This window comes from Morus notabilis, unplaced genomic scaffold (genome assembly GCF_000414095.1).
Source record: "Morus notabilis unplaced genomic scaffold, ASM41409v2 Scaffold1040, whole genome shotgun sequence".
In the NCBI taxonomy this organism is placed as follows: Eukaryota; Viridiplantae; Streptophyta; class Magnoliopsida; order Rosales; family Moraceae; genus Morus; species Morus notabilis.
In genome coordinates, this window is record NW_010367203.1 from 165,488 (window position 1) to 182,729 (window position 17,242).

Below are 17,242 nucleotides of genomic sequence, written 5' to 3' on the forward strand. Positions count from 1 at the left end.
AGAAAAAAAAATTATGGGAAGAAACAAGGCCAGGAAATATATTATAAAAAATTGTCAAAAATATAAATCTAAATAGTTTAGAATGGTCTCATACCATCGGAAAAAAGGTTTTGATATGAAATTGACTAATGGGCTAAAAACTATTTAAGACTGGTTTAGAAAGTATACTTAAATTATAATTTTTAATTTTAACGTTTGAAAATTAATTTTTTTTTTTAAAAATACGATAGTAAAATTAATTATTTGAGTTTAAATATATAAAATAAATAGCCCTTAATTTACGTAGTTTAAGGGTTTGTGATTTCTCTGTCCTGCCCTATAAACCTTTTAGATGCAAATCTTGCCTCAATAAGAGACTGAAAAACTCTACAAAGAGCAAGGAAGAAACAACCTTTGTCAGGGTGAAAACCCAGCCACATGAAAGGCATAAAATTAAATTCCTAAAAAAAAAAAAAAGAATTGCAAAGACATGCATAAAATTCACTTGAGAAAAAATCACCATGCCTATTTCTAACTTCTAAGCATCTTTTTCAAAAACAGTCCTAAACTATTAACCCAATTTCTATTCAATCTGCACTTTGCCTTTTTCTTCCTTCCTCTGTATCTTACATTTTTGTCGTATTCGCTTTAGATCCCTCATTATTTTCTTGGAAGCATATGAAAAAAATCACTCAATTACCCATTCCATTTGTGTTTGAAAATACAAAACCAACGTTACTAATATGAATTAAAAAAAAAAAAACAGAAGTAGCCTTACGCATTTCTTAATTATAATCAACATTTAAAAAGAAAAGAGAGAGATATGTTTCTAATTAACAAGGAGAAATTTATTTATTAAAGTCTTTTGTTTGACACAACATGCCGTATCGATATATATGCTATTAGTTATTTACATTGATATTCTTTTTTTTTTTTTTTCGCTTTGTAAAGTCATTAAAATGATATTCATATATCGTAGTTGGGATGAATGCCAAAAAAAAAAAAAAAAAGGCTCAATGCATGTGTTATTTAATTAGAAGTCACATTTTAACAATTATTATCATAAAATCACATTTTCATCAAAACCATCTTAGAGGAAAAAAACATCTAATTAAGACCGCTAAACAATAGATTCGGAGTAGATGCAATTAAGGAACTTTTTTTTCCTGACATTCTACAGTTGACCATTCTACTTGTAACTACTACTAACTACCGTCGCTGTTTCCTAAAAAGTCGGTACTTTGCCTGCCGACGGAAACGCTCCTCTTATTTTTGGGAAAAAAAAAGGATTCAAAATAAAAAATGGCTACACATAAATCACATGGGTGAGCATGGAAAGACACTTTTTCTACGGAGTAAGCGAGCGAAGAGGTACTCCAGACAGGAACCACAAGTGATCCGTATTCTGGGCCCGTTTAGTTCGCTGATTTAAATTTTTAATTCGAGTTGAGATGTGATTTTATGTGAAAGCTTTTTATTGTAGTAAAAAAGTTAAATGTAATTATTTATGAGAGTTTTTTACTATAGCAAAATTCGAATTCTAAACTCGAATAAGCGAAATCAACGGAATCTGAGGATACTATTGTAATTTTGAAAAAGCAAATGGGAAAAAAAAGAAAAAAAAAAGAAGAATGGGAAAAAAAAGGTCCACCGACAGCCCCCTTCAGTGAGCGAAGGCGAGAAACAAACATGCCACGGACAACAACCGGTGGATTCGTAGGCCAGCCTGTCCACAGCAAACGAATTATTTGGAAGATAAATTTTTATGATTAGTTATATAAATTATGACCCCTTGTCTTTTTTTCCTGATAAAGACTCACTAACACGCAATATCCGACGTGTCGATGTTTCATTGGACATGTAATTTTGGACTATGAAACGTTTGCGTTGTTGACAAGTTCCCAGACACTTCAAACTCACCTTTAAGACTGTCGTATGAAGAGAATAATTGCAGCTTTCCTTGGACGCGGCTAGTCGGCTACATCTGTGTCTAAGCGGCTTAGCCGGTTGTTAAATTAAAAATAAAAATAAAAAATAGCCTTGGTTAACTTAAAAATAAACTTCTATTATCCTTTTCAATAAATAAATAAACTTCTATTATGAAGATTAGTGGTTTGAACACCAATTTTAATTTTAATTTTTGTGTACTAACCAATATGATACATGAGTTATTATATTTTTATTGGTAAATATAATTTCTTATAATTAATTGACTTGACAATATTTTTAATATCCACTAATATAAAAATGACAACTTTTGTGCCATATCAGTTGATATATAAAAAATTCAGATTTGAGTTGGTGTCTCTAGCATTATTCTTATTAAGAAACCTTAGAAAATAAAAAAAACCTATAATTTTACCATGAAGAGTTTTTTTTTTTTCAACAATATCATATATAACTTTATTTTTTAAAACCTTCTTTCAATTATGATTAAAGATTTAATTAATTGATTAGTCAGTTTTTTCTCGGGGAAATTTATTAATCCATTCAATAGAAAAATTTCAATCAACATAAAGTGCATTTTCTATTTGATAACATATATAAAATAATTCTATTTTTTCCAAAAAAAATAGAATTATTTATTTTTTCCAACAAGAATGTAGGAGAAAATTTTCATTAAGTTCATAGTTTTTTTTATTGTTATATGAGAATTTTCTTCGAAAAAATGGCTAAATGAAGAAAATAGTTTATTTAATTTCATTTATTTTATCGATTCGAGTTTAAAATTTAAGTTTTATTACAGTAAAATTTTTTTAAAAATAATCATATTTAATTTTTTTATTATAATAAAAAATTTTCACATAAAAATATATATCAATTCAAATTAAAAATTTAAAAACAACTGTTTATTTTTCTTTTGGCTTTTACCTCGGGCAGTAAGCTTTCAATTTTTACCTTACGCCGCTTGAAGATCGAAAGACTCGCGTTCTCCGATCGCTCCACACAAATGAATTTATTACCAAAGTCGAAAAATATGGGTTGGTCACCACCACGGGCAACCGGTTGAGCCGGTAAATTAAAAAAATAATCTGCGAAAGGAAACGATAAAAAGACAAGCACAGAGATAGCTGGAAGAGAGAGAGACAGTAGAGAGAGAAAACAAAGAGTACGGAGATGGCGTATTGAATGGGCGAAGAATTCACTGTCTCTTCTCTTCTTTTCCATCTCAATCTCTCTTGACACTTTCTTTCTCATTCAACATTGCGATCAGGTAAAACTACACCACAAACTAAACTCAGCAGTCTGAGAAGACTGCGGAAAATCAACCAGAACTGACATGGAAGCCAATGCCGGAATGGTCGCTGGTTCTTACAAGAGGAACGAGCTCGTTCGGATTCGCCACGATTCCGATAGTGGGGTTAGTCTTTCCGGATTATCTATCCATTTTCCATTTCTCCGTCTTTTTCTTTTTTTTTGTTTTGTTTTTGTTTGGGTGTGGTTGTGTTACTGTCGGCAGATCTGACCGGTGATTGTCTGAAAGTGAGTTTGCACTTCATCAATTTCTAATTGCGTTTCCCGTTAAATTTGGAATATGGGTAAATTGGGACAAGTTTTGTAGCTAGAGAATTATCATTCTCTTTTTTTTTTTTTCGTTTTTTTGTTTATACTGGTTGGATTGTGGATCTGCCTGGCGATTTGTGCTAAACCGTATTTTCCTTTTAGTCCTCTGGAAAATGGATATTTCCCGGATGTTTTAGATAGTCTCAGATCCTGTTATAGAGTTGATAGTCTCAGATCCTGTTATAGAGTTGTGGGATTTATCTTTTTTTTTTTTAAATAAATAACAGACTAAACGGATTAAGTACTAAGATCTGCGTCTGACTTCCTATGGTTTTAATAACAGCCCAGCTGGAGACCCGCTTCAATTATTCTGCTTAATGCTTATATATGGTTTAATCTTCGGATCGTTATTGTTATTTTTTTCCGACAAGATGTTCGCGTTACTTTAGTACTATTCATTATTTAGCCCGGTTAATTTTATCTAGCGCATGTTATGCTGTTAATTTGGTTAGTTGCATTTAGAAATTGTGTTTAGCATTTATCACAGACAATTGGTTAAACGTGGAGCCTATTTAGTGAACAAAACGAATATTCGTAAGGAGTTTAAAATCTTCATGCTTTTATTGAATACAATCTAAATGGATTATGACCTGTAGTTCTAATTTGAATATTCTTTTCGTCCTGGGACAATGCAGCCCAAACCCGTGAAGCATTTGAATGGCCAAATATGTCAGATCTGTGGTGACACTGTTGGATTGACAGCCAATGGAGATGTATTTGTTGCCTGCAATGAGTGTGCTTTCCCGGTTTGTCATCCTTGTTATGAGTATGAAAGGAAAGATGGGAACCAGTCTTGCCCCCAGTGCAAGACTAGGTACAAGAGGCATAAAGGTAATCTAGGCTGGTATTTTTGTTTATTTGTTTGTTTTTTATACTTTGGATCAACTCATCATTTGGGGTTGCAAGATTCTTCTAACTAATGTGTTTTAGGGAGTCCTCGAGTGGATGGAGATGATGATGAGGATGATGTTGATGATTTGGAGAATGAGTTCAATTATGCACAAGGAAACAACAATTCAAGACGCCAGTGGCGAGGAGAAGATGCTGACCTCTCATCTTCCTCTAGACATGAATCTCAGCAGCCTATTCCCCTTCTCACTAACGGGCAACCGGTAGGAAATCAAAGCAATCTCTAGAGATCATTTCAATTTTAATTTCTCCTCTGTGGGTATAATATAGGTTTGTTTGGTTTATGTTGATTTTATTCTTTTGAGGTGTATGATCATATTATTTGAATTTTATAGTTAATAGGTTGCCTAATTTATATTTGAGTTTTGGGATCCATTGGGCACTAAAAGAACTTAAAATGCAGCCTCAATAAATTACAACCTTTCATGGCTGATGTATGCACCATTTTTTTGTCCTTGCTGATGTTGCCTAATTTATATTTGAGTTTTGGGATCCATTGGGCGCTAAAAGAACTTAAAATGCAGCCTCAATAAATTACAACCTTTCATGGCTGATGTATGCACCATTTTTTTGTCCTTGTTGATGTGCCCGCAATTTGTGTAGGTATCTGGTGAGATTCCCTGTGCTACACCCGACAACCAGTCCGTGAGAACCACATCAGGTCCTTTAGGTCCTGGGGACAAACATCTTCCTTATGTTGATCCTCGGCTTCCAGGTACTGAAGGAGCTTAATTTTTTAGAAAAATTCCTTGAGATACCTTCTGTTTGTAACGTTTATTTGATTGAGTGTTACAGTTCCAGTGAGAATTGTGGATCCATCCAAAGACTTAAATGCTTATGGTCTTGGGAATGTTGACTGGAAAGAAAGGGTTGAAGGTTGGAAGCTCAAACAGGATAAAAATATCATCCAGATGACCAGTAGATATCCGGAGGGGAAGGGAGACATGGAAGGGACTGGTTCAAATGGAGAGGAACTCCAAATGTGAGCACATTGAGCAAAGCTTTTTCTTGCCGATTTCATTCTCTCCCCAGCAGTTTGTGCACTTTGGTGTTTGCATGATTTTTTTATTAATTTTTTTTATGGTGACTCACTTTTCACATTTTCCCCCCTAACTCAGGGCTGATGATGCTCGACAACCATTGAGTCGTGTGGTGCCCATTCCTTCATCTCATATAACTCCTTATCGTGTTGTGATCATACTTCGGCTTATTATTCTGGGTTTCTTCTTACAATACCGTACAACTCACCCTGTGAAAGATGCATACCCACTTTGGCTAACATCAGTTATCTGTGAAATTTGGTTTGCCTTGTCTTGGCTTCTGGATCAATTTCCAAAATGGTCTCCTATTAACCGCGAGACCTATCTGGACAGGCTTGCGCTGAGGTAGGTCAACTTCATTTTAGTGGTGTGGTTGGACAGTCTGAATGTATGAAAGGAAAAATGTGAGAATATTCTCAACCATCGTTTTACTGTGCAGGTATGACCGAGAAGGGGAACCATCGCAGTTGGCTCCTGTCGATGTGTTCGTTAGTACTGTGGATCCCCTCAAGGAGCCTCCTCTTGTAACAGCAAACACTGTGTTGTCCATACTTGCTGTGGATTATCCCGTTGACAAAGTGTCATGCTATGTATCAGACGATGGTTCAGCAATGCTGACCTTCGAAGCTCTTTCTGAAACTGCAGAGTTTGCTAGAAAATGGGTTCCCTTTTGCAAGAAACACAACATTGAACCTAGGGCCCCTGAGTTTTATTTTGCCCAAAAGATAGATTACTTGAAGGACAAGATACAGCCTTCTTTTGTGAAAGAGCGCCGAGCAATGAAGGTAAAGTGAACATATTTAATTTACCAAAAAGAAAAAAAAAAGGAATACATTTGTTTACATGGGGCGCAAATGCTATGCTTATCGATATTTGATAGGTTTTCAATCATTTTCTATGGTTCTATCACGATTTCATAGCATCAATACTAGATATCCTTGGCTTTGTGTTATTACAGTAGCCTAAAGTTCATTCCTTGATGCTAAATAATGTTATCAATGTAATAAAATCTTTGTAAATTGACATTATTTTTGTTCTTATTTCCAATAAGAGTTTACTGTTATTTCTGGGTAGATGCCAGGTTAGTTATCATTGGCTGTGGAATTTGACTTTTTACACGAGTAGGTCAATAGAATAATCGTGAGGTCTGAAATCATATTTGCAGTGCATAATTCATCCTAAACTATTTTTAGTTTCACCTCACTGATTAAGGGTATAAAATGGTATGTCTTTTTTTCCCCTTCCCTTTGGGAGGAAGCGTGTAAGGAATGCTAAGAAGCAATAATGACACATTATTTTCCCTTGCAGAGAGAGTACGAAGAATTTAAGGTGCGGATCAATGCTCTTGTTGCAAAAGCACAGAAGATGCCAGAAGAAGGTTGGACAATGCAGGATGGCACTCCATGGCCTGGAAATAATCCAAGGGATCATCCGGGAATGATTCAGGTACTGTCACTTGTGCCAAGTATTTTTAGGACTCTGTGTCCTTTTACTTTATTTTCTTACAGAAATTTCTGTGTCCAATAACAGGTGTTCTTAGGTCATAGTGGGGGCCTTGACACTGATGGGAATGAGCTGCCTCGACTTGTTTATGTTTCTCGTGAGAAGCGACCTGGCTTCCAGCATCACAAGAAAGCCGGAGCAATGAATGCACTGGTTTGATTTTTTTTTTTTTTTTTCATTACCATTTAGCTTAACCTGCAATTCTCACACATTAGCGATGCTAATTGTACACCATTCTGATTGATGCACTCGGTGATAATCATTTTTGAACTATTGTGTGTAGATTTATGATTTATCTTTATATGCACTGAACATATACGAATGGTAATATTGTTGAATACTATTCATCTTATAATGCATGGTAATGTAGTACATCCCTTTTTAAAAAAAAAAAAAAAATTAAATTACTGAAACACTGTATATCTCTTGCAAATTTGTTTTTGGAACTACCTGGTAGGATCAATCTTAGTTTTTCCTTGATGATTTATGTCATGGGATGTTATGGTGGAAGAGATTCTACATTTTCTGGCTTGATCATTTACCATAAAAAACACCATCATCGTGCTGTTGCACTGTTTTCTTATGGAATGTGGTTTGTTGCCTGATGAGCTGGAAAAGGCTGTCGCATCAAGTATGTGCTAAAGCTGTTCTGATTTTTGACTTGGGCTATCACTTGTTACACAGATTCGGGTCTCAGCTGTCCTGACCAATGGTGCCTATCTGCTGAATGTGGATTGTGATCACTACTTCAATAACAGCAAGGCTCTTAAAGAAGCGATGTGTTTCATGATGGACCCTGCTTTAGGGAAGAAGACCTGTTATGTACAGTTCCCCCAGCGTTTTGATGGCATTGACTTGCACGATCGATATGCAAATCGCAATATTGTCTTCTTTGATGTATGTCCATATTTGATTTTTATCACTGTCAAATATTTCCAGTTATGTGATGTATTTTTTGTACTTAGATATGGTTAACAACTGCAGAGTGACTTGTTTTTCTGTATATTTTACAGATCAACTTGAAAGGGCTGGATGGCATCCAGGGTCCAGTCTATGTGGGAACTGGTTGTTGTTTCAACAGGCAAGCTCTTTATGGGTATGATCCAGTTTTAACTGAGGAAGATTTGGAACCAAATATTATCATCAAGAGTTGTTGTGGTTCAAGAAAGAAGGAAAAGGGTAGCAATAAGAAGTACATTGACAAGAAGAGAGCAGCTAAAAGAACTGAGTCCACCATTCCGATTTTCAATATGGAAGACATTGAGGAGGGTGTTGAAGGTTGGTTTTTCCTGGAAGTTACTTATTTTCTATCTTATCATTTGCGATACTGTAATCTGTGTCTGCATTAAATTTCAATAATGTGTTTTATCCATGAATCATGGTGATTTTCCCATCACAATAACATTTTCTCATAATAGTTGTTAAATATTTTAGATGTTTACAAAAACCAATCATGAATTTTGAAATTTTGTAATCATTTTGAGCTAAAAGAACAGCGAAGATCAAATGAGAGAAGACACATCCACCTTGGAACGCTTACTAGATTCTTGTCTTCTGCAGGTTATGATGACGAGAGGGCACTTCTTATGTCTCAGAAGAGCTTAGAGAAGCGTTTTGGACAGTCCCCCGTTTTTATTGCAGCTACCTTTATGGAACAAGGAGGGATTCCACCATCAACCAATCCTGCAACTCTTTTGAAGGAAGCAATCCATGTTATTAGTTGTGGATACGAAGACAAGACTGAGTGGGGCAAAGAGGTAAGTTTGTATGACTTGGATAAGATTTCAATCTGATCTCTAATTATGCATCAAGTAATGACTTTTCTTTTGTCAACAGATTGGATGGATCTACGGTTCAGTGACAGAAGATATCTTAACTGGGTTTAAGATGCATGCTCGTGGTTGGATTTCAATCTATTGTATGCCCCCTCGTCCGGCATTTAAGGGGTCTGCTCCCATCAATCTTTCTGATCGTTTGAACCAAGTGCTTCGATGGGCCTTGGGATCAATTGAGATTTTGCTCAGCAGGCATTGCCCTATATGGTATGGTTACAACGGGAGACTCAAGCTTTTGGAGAGGCTGGCATACATCAACACCATCGTGTACCCCCTTACCTCTATTCCTCTGCTTGCGTACTGTACGCTTCCTGCCTTTTGCCTTCTCACCGGAAAATTCATCATTCCCGAGGTAAGCACATCTCTTTGTAACAAATGAATTCCTTTTTGCTATTGCATCTCTTCTTTTTTTTTTTTTTAACTTGTTTTTTATATTTCAGAATCATTTTCTGCATTCTATGTTTTTTGTAATGGTTACTCCAATGAATTTGTTTTATTTCCTTTTTGGCAGATAAGCAACTTTGCTAGCATGTGGTTCATCCTGCTTTTTGTCTCCATTTTTGCTACTGGAATTCTTGAGCTCAGGTGGAGTGGTGTCAGTATTGAGGACTGGTGGAGAAACGAACAATTCTGGGTTATTGGTGGAACATCAGCTCATCTTTTTGCCGTCTTCCAAGGTTTGTTGAAGGTGCTTGCTGGGATTGACACCAACTTCACTGTCACTTCTAAGGCATCAGACGATGATGGGGACTTTGCCGAGCTTTACGTGTTCAAATGGACATCTCTTCTCATCCCTCCAACCACGGTTCTTCTTGTTAACTTGGTGGGTATTGTTGCCGGTGTCTCATATGCCATAAACAGCGGTTACCAGTCTTGGGGTCCATTATTCGGGAAGCTTTTCTTTGCCATATGGGTCATTGCCCACTTGTACCCATTCTTGAAGGGTCTATTAGGTCGTCAAAACCGTACCCCAACAATTGTCATTGTTTGGTCCACTCTTCTTGCTTCCATATTCTCCTTGCTCTGGGTGCGCATCGATCCATTCACATCTGACTCGAAGGCTTCATCGGGTCAATGTGGTGTCAACTGTTAGTATACTTGGAACATCATTTTTGTTTGGTGGTAAACACCATCTCTCTCTTTCACCTTCTGTGTGTATATAACAAGAAATCGGAGCATTGAAGAAATCAACAGGATTTAAGTTATGTACGTTCCTTGTGGCCAAAAGGGGGTCTGGTCTGGTCTGGTGGATGAAAAAATGATGAACCATTTGTCTCCTTTTTTGCCGTCTCTTCTTCCACAGGTGTTTGATTGAGTTGGTCCCTATTGAAATGGGTTTCGTGAACTCTACTCGGATCTTATCTTTGTTGTGCAGTGTTGTGATGATAATTGTAACAGTATATAGAAACTATTTATTCAAGTACTTTGTCTAAGAAGAAAAGAAAGTTTGTATTGCTTTTCATGCCAACTTATGTTTATCGTGCCAGAACTAGTGCTGAATACATATTTTTTAGGATTATTTTTATAAATATCCTTAAATTAAGTACCATATTTCAAAATACTCGCGGATTTCTCAAAATAGGTCAAAATCCCCCTGATATATATCCATCCAAATTCCGTCTATCTGATTCGTTGACATGACATTTATTAAATTAAAGATTTGTTTAATTCGTTAATTTAAAGTTAATTTAAAGTTAATTTAAAATTAATGTAATTTTATGTGAATTTTTTATTTATAATAAAAAAATTAAATATAATTATTTTTAAAATTTTTTAACTATAATAAAATTTAAATTTTAAATTTAAATAAGTGAAATGAAGTATTGACCTGTAACAATATGATTAAATATTTAAAAAATAAATAAATCAACTAATAATTTTTTTTTTAAAAAAAAGTCTTCTTCCCTATCTCTCAAAGTGCAGACTGTAATGGCTGCCCAAATCTTATCAAAAGATAAATCATCAAAAACAATAAAAGTAACATATCCAAATCCATCTCATTCAAACACTTCCAAACTAAAAACAAGAGTTTTGTTAGGGAAAATACCAAGTTTAAAAGAGCAGAAACAAAAAACCCACATCTGTAAAATAAGCCTCGTTGGCCGCCGCCCCTCCAAGGCTTCCGACCTCACCCTTGTACGACTTAGCCCCTGCCACCCCGACCGCTGTGCAACCCATGCCTTGTTGTCCTCATCCATGCGCGAAGCCAGACCTCTGTTTCGTCTTCGTTTTGGTCGACCCGTCGAGCTTGCACAGGATGCTGCAATGGAGCTTTGGGTTTGAAGATTTGGGGATTCTAAGGTTAGGGTTTTGGAGGGTTGGGATTAAATCGCTATGTATACACATGTTTTAGTTTTAGTGGAATGAATCTAAATTTGGCTTTTCACGAAAAAGTGAATTTGGCAATTTGATTTTGCTGGTGATGTTTGGATTCTTTGGTTGGAAACGTAAATTAAAGGTATAATATTCGGGTTCTTGCGGAAAGAAGAGGAAGAGAGAGAAAGAAGAGGGACGAGGAGAGAAAGGGTGCAATTTTTTTTTAAATAAAGTTTTTCTACTGTTATTTTTAATACTTAATTATTTTTTATATATAATAAAGTAATGAAATTAATTAATTTTTAATACATGCCATGACAATAAATTATTTGTTAATGACTTTAATTAATCCTTAAAAGCATGCCACTTCAACAACTCTGTTAAAAGTATACACGGAAGTAAATGGAGAGTGTTTTGAACCGTTTTTTATATATTAAAGGGATTTTAATATGTTTTAAAAAATTAAGAGGCCTTTTAAAATATAGTATATAGTTCGGGAGTATTTATGAAAATAATCATATTTTTTATTTACTCCATCAGATTAGTGTGTGCTCATAATATTTGATTTTGTTTATAGATGTAATTATGGGCCGGGCCCGTGGGCTGGCCCAGACCCATCTTGATAGCCTAACTTAGGCTTGCGTGGTTAAGGTTGTTGTACACGATCTCCATTGCAACTAGTAGTCCTCTCTATCCATCCCGTTATGTGATAAGAGTGTTCCGTCCATGTCCCTTTGAAGGGGTACCCTCTCTTTCAAGAGAGATGAGGAGGATCTTATCAGTGGTTGGAAAAGTCCATCAACCAATGACTTTTTTTTCTTTAGTCCTCATTGTTTTCCTAAATCCTAACCTTTCTTTCCTTATTCCAGGGAGATGGATTCATTGTTAGTTCCTTATTCATCAAATTCTATCATGAAGATAATTCAGTGGACACATACTGGGCTGGCATGAGCTGATACTATTTATTTTCTTTGATTTTTCAAAGCTGAAAAGTAGAGAAAATTATAAAAAATAGAATATTCGTGTCGATTGTTGTATTAATTATTAAAAATTATGTTTTAATTTTAGAACGCAAAAGATTCAAAAAATGGGAATTTTTGACCAGTCATTGTCACCTGGTGCCCCACTGCACTAGCAGGAGACTATTTGGCAACGTTTTCTCTTTTCGTAGATCGAGGGCATTTTTTCCAAGCAAGCTCATAATAATGCAATGATCGCGTCTGCAAAATTTCTGAGTGTCTTGACGTCATTTTTTATTTTACTTGATTTTTCAAAGCTGAAAAGTAGAGAAAATCATAAAAAATGGAATATTCACTGAAAAATGGTGCCGCTTGTTGCATTAATTCTTAAAAATCATGTTAATTTTAGGACGCCAAAGTTTCAAAAAATGGGAATTTTTGACCAGTCACTGTCACTTGGCACCCCACTGCACTAGCGGGAGACTATTTGGCAGCGTTTTCTCTTTTCATAGATCCAGGGCATTTTTTGCAAGCATGCTCATAATAATGCAATGCTCGTGTCTGCAAAATTTCCGAGTGTCTTAACATCATTTTTTATTTTATTTGATTTTTCAAAGCCGAAAAGTAGAGAAAATCATAAAAAATAGAATATTCACCAAAAAATGGTGCCGCTTGTTGCATTAATTCTTAAAAATCATGTTTTAATTTTAGGACGCCAAAGTTTCAAAAAATGGGAATTTTTGACCAGTCACTATCACCTGGCGCCCCACTGCGCTAGCGGGAGACTATTTGGCAGCGTTTTCTCTTTTCATAGATCGAGGCCATTTTTTCCAAGCATGCTCATAATAATGCAATGATCGTGTCTGTAAAATTTCAGAGTGACCTGACGTCGTTTATTATTTTATTTGATTTTTCAAAGCCGAAAATTTGAGAAAATCATAAAAAAAATAGAATATCACCGAAAAATGGTGCCGCTTGTTGCATTAATTCTTAAAAATCGTGTTTTAATTTTAGGACGCCAAAGTTTCAAAAAATGGGAATTTTTGACCAGTCACTGTCACCTGGTGCCCCACTGCGCTAGTTGGAGATTTTAATAAACAAATCAATAGTTATTTGGAATGCCAAAAAAACCTTTAAAAATTAACTGGGAACAACGCGATGTTCAATATAACACAATATATATGTAAGGGCATGTTGGGGATTTCATTTGAAAATTAAGCAATGTAATTGTACGAAGATAGAATTGTGATAAAGCCGAAAAATGATGGGGACTGTATTCATATTTGAGACTTGTCTCTACCTACTACTTGTGCTCTCACGGAAGTGTCTGACCAGAAAACATGTCCCGCTCCATCTCCCCACCCACCGGTGAGCAATCGGCATTTTCCAGCCCACCCCGAACATGGAATCGCGACGACGAGAGAATTCCACACAAGCTAGTTTTGCCAAAGGATCCACTCCCGGTCATAAACAACCTAATAGATTCGTTGAACAAGGCTAATGATCGAGAAATCCGGCGAGCTGTGAAAGTTGACGAGCTTTGACAGAAGATAACGCAACTTGAGCTGGTGGTTGACTCGCTGACCACAGAGAATGAGGCTCTCAAAGCAGAGTTCGATAGAACTAAAGCAAATGCTATAGCAGAAAGAAGTAATGCGAAAAGGAATTACAATTAGATCATGAGAGCAGTGGAGGATATAAAGGATGAGGGGGTGAAGACGTATGCAGACTTCATGGAATACCGTTTCTGGATGAATCTCCCACATGTTGTTGGTGGAAACAGTGGTGGTAATCGGGAAAGTCCTAATAACTCAACTAGCTTTTGAGGATTTCCAGTTTATTGTGAATAGGTGTTGTCGGCATACAACACTAAGATGTTGCAGCTGTTGATCTATCATTAACTTTTTTTGGGGTAACTTATTTGCCTTATGATGTTGTGCTTTGTCATATTACGCCTATACTTGTATGTTAAGTTAATCTATGTCACCGTGGATGATTTCTATTATCACTATTGTTAATAGAATATGTAACGAACAAGGGTTACAAAATATTAAGCCTTGGTATTCTGACAGTTAATACACACAACTTAGACGAACGCAGGTTGCAGCATTCGTTAAAAATGATTATTCGATTTGAAATGGAAAACGTTAAACCATTTCCTTATACAGCATTGCCTAAATATGAAACATGCTATATCCAAGAATGTCGGGTTTCAACCCACAAGGTAGGTACATTGGATAAATAAAAGTCACTTCAAATAGTTGTTTGTGTACAACATGACAGAGCTACATAATGTAGAAGCATGGCCTCCAACCGAAAAGGCGTGGCCGGTGAGCCATATTCATGTAAACACACATTTGTCACCACGTCAACATTCGATGTGTACCTTTGCCATTTTTGTCGAGGTACAGTGCATCTGTAAATAAACTTATTCTTGCTTTTGAATGTATATGGAATGATTACATACACAGCTTTTGCATGTATATATGCAGAGTTGTTGCGGAAATGTAGATCACGATTTGATGTGTATTTGTTGTAGTAAATTATATAATATTGTTGAAGAATACAGATATCTTAGATTTGTACAACACGCTACCAATTTATTTATCTTACGACAGTACATATAATGTTGTGTTCAGGACAGTGGGTAACCTAACACACTCTATTCAAGAACAAAGATTTCATTTTCCATGAGGTTGTAGATGGAATGATTACGTAGACAACTTTTGAATGTATATATGCAGAATGGTTACAGAAATGTAGACCATGATTTGATGTGAATTAAAGAATAGCAGATATCTTGGAATTGTACAAGACGCCATATTTTGGATGAAGACCATATTCGGCACGCATATAATATCTTCCTCATGTTTAGGCGGGAAAACCATATTGCGCAATTGGCGTGCATATAAAACGTTCCCCAACCTCGACGGGACATTCTATATAAAGCTGGCCAAATTAGCCCAGATTCAAACGATACACATTTGTAGCATAACTGAGCATGGTGAAGCCAGTAAACTTGTTCCCGATGAACAACATCATGATCAAAACTGAACCACCATCTTCTCCCGAAATGACCACACCAATGTTTGACAACCCAACCCCTAAGGAGTCCCCAAAATCTGACCAGAAGTCATGTGTTTCAATTAAAACACATCGCCGTCAAACCCGTGTTGTCATTCAGACATGCAAACCATGCAAGTATCTTGAGAATCTTAACGATTTTGAGCGTCGCCTACGAAGGTCCATTGCTAGGAGGGTAGCACATTCCCGTAGCAAATGCTACCAACTCGAGAGCCTTCTAGATGATATCCAGAATCTCAAAGATCGTATTCTCAGCCTAGTAAAAGACCTTGGGAATGCAACCAAAGAGAACGAGAAGGAAGGCAAATGTGAGCCAGTGTGTGTTGAGTGTATTCCCCTGGACTAGTGCCGAATGGAATGTTTGATGTTCATTACTTTCCGATTATTTTATGTAGCTAAAATAAAAAAAAAATGTTATCTAAACTAGAATATTCATGTGAGTGATGAACATGTACTTTTGGTATTAGTAGTGCATGCCTGTTAACGCCTATGACGTATCAAATTGACATGCCATGTTTTGGTTTTTGTGTAATGAAATCAAAAGTCAATATTATAGCATATGTGTTAACCATAAGGATTTTGTTTTTTTTTATTGCTTTTTATAAGTTAATGGTATTACGGATAGCATGTACTGTGACACAATATATATAAGGTGACCAGATAAGCCGCAATAATATTATACAAACTTTAATGATTAGGTTGCATTAACTGCGTTATTGTTTGGACTTTTGAAAGGCCATTGCATTTTCCGTTGTAAAATAATGTTCTTATAATTTTGAAAGGCCATTGCATTATCCGTTGTAAAATAATGTTCTCCTAATTTTGACACATATATTTTGAAAATGTCTTCAGCTTGTAATGTACAATATGTTAAGCATAACATTTCGTCTGAGAAAAATTGGCCTCGTACATGGTTAATTTTTAAATTCCCCAAAAGTAGTCCATCGGCCTCAGGTTCTATATGGGATACAACTGGAAACACTTTAGAATACTCGGCTAATGTGATTCATAGAGCATTTGGAATTTAATGCTCAAACTCACGTGCTGCCCATTATTAGTGTATAGGTGTAGTACACATGACAAAAAGACACCACAAAAGGCTTGCTACTTTTCGTAAACGTGGTCATAAATGAGATGAACACAATTGGTTGTACCAAACAAATTTTTGCATTTAAATGGGATCATAAACCGTGGGAGAACCCAAAAACACCATTTATCTGTCTGGCCATTAACTAAAGAAATTACGGCTACTTTAGATAAGCATGCAGTGATTCTAAATAAACTTGTTTGTACAAAGGCTGTTGCAAGGTATATTAGAGCATTACTTCCATCTCCAAAGGTTGTTTAAGCAAATCAGCTACGACTACAGGTACACTGCTCATTTACAATACGATTCAGAAGTCTCATTATCTCTGTTTCCTCATTCCTTATGTCCATTTTAAGGTTTAAAATCGTTTTCTCCACAATAACTCTTTGTAAATTTTTTGCTTGAATCATGGCTACACTATACATTAACCAAAATAAAACACGTCCTTTAACAATAAAAACGTTGAAGTTGATAGTTGCAATATCGAGTATATGCATGTTCACTTACAACAAAAACAATTCTGTAATGGGAGCACTTAATTCACTCTTGGTCTCCTTTATTTGCAGAATAGACCACAACACTAGTCCAAATTCCAACTAGAGCAACAGTCAAAGATGGTGTGGCCAGATTTCTGTACCACTTTAGACTTGACTAAAACGCCTTGGGATTTGCTAACAGAAGACTTAATTGAGAAGGAACTTGATACGGAAGAACTATGGGATAACTTCTACAAGTTATACTCAAAACATATAGGCTTCAGCTACAGGAAGGAAGGATAGTACTAGAAAGGAAAAGGATGGTGATCGTTGCGGTAGACGGTGGTGCTGCTCGAGACAAGGTTTTAGGAGACAGACGTGGTTGGAACTAGAACACCGCTCAAGAGCGGCGGCGTCTGAAACACATTGTCGGTGCGAAGATAGTATTCGGGTAGTAAGAAGCAAAACTACAAATAAGTGGGTATGTAGA

The 17,242-nt window shown here is 36.0% G+C and overlaps 1 protein-coding gene across 1 annotated transcript; it reads left to right on the forward strand.

The window, feature by feature from the left end:
* Positions 1-3,062: 3,062 nt before the first annotated feature.
* LOC21389087 (cellulose synthase A catalytic subunit 1 [UDP-forming]) lies at positions 3,063-10,039 on the forward strand. Its single transcript, XM_010112055.2, has 14 exons — positions 3,063-3,340; positions 4,179-4,374; positions 4,474-4,655; positions 5,056-5,167; positions 5,248-5,434; positions 5,571-5,837; positions 5,932-6,277; positions 6,801-6,938; positions 7,023-7,148; positions 7,680-7,892; positions 8,009-8,273; positions 8,556-8,752; positions 8,832-9,182; positions 9,342-10,039. The coding sequence occupies exons 1-14, from the start codon at positions 3,260-3,262 to the stop codon at positions 9,921-9,923; spliced, it is 3,243 nt and encodes a 1,080-aa protein (XP_010110357.1). The 5' UTR covers positions 3,063-3,259; the 3' UTR covers positions 9,924-10,039.
* The last annotated feature ends 7,203 nt before the right edge of the window (positions 10,040-17,242 follow it).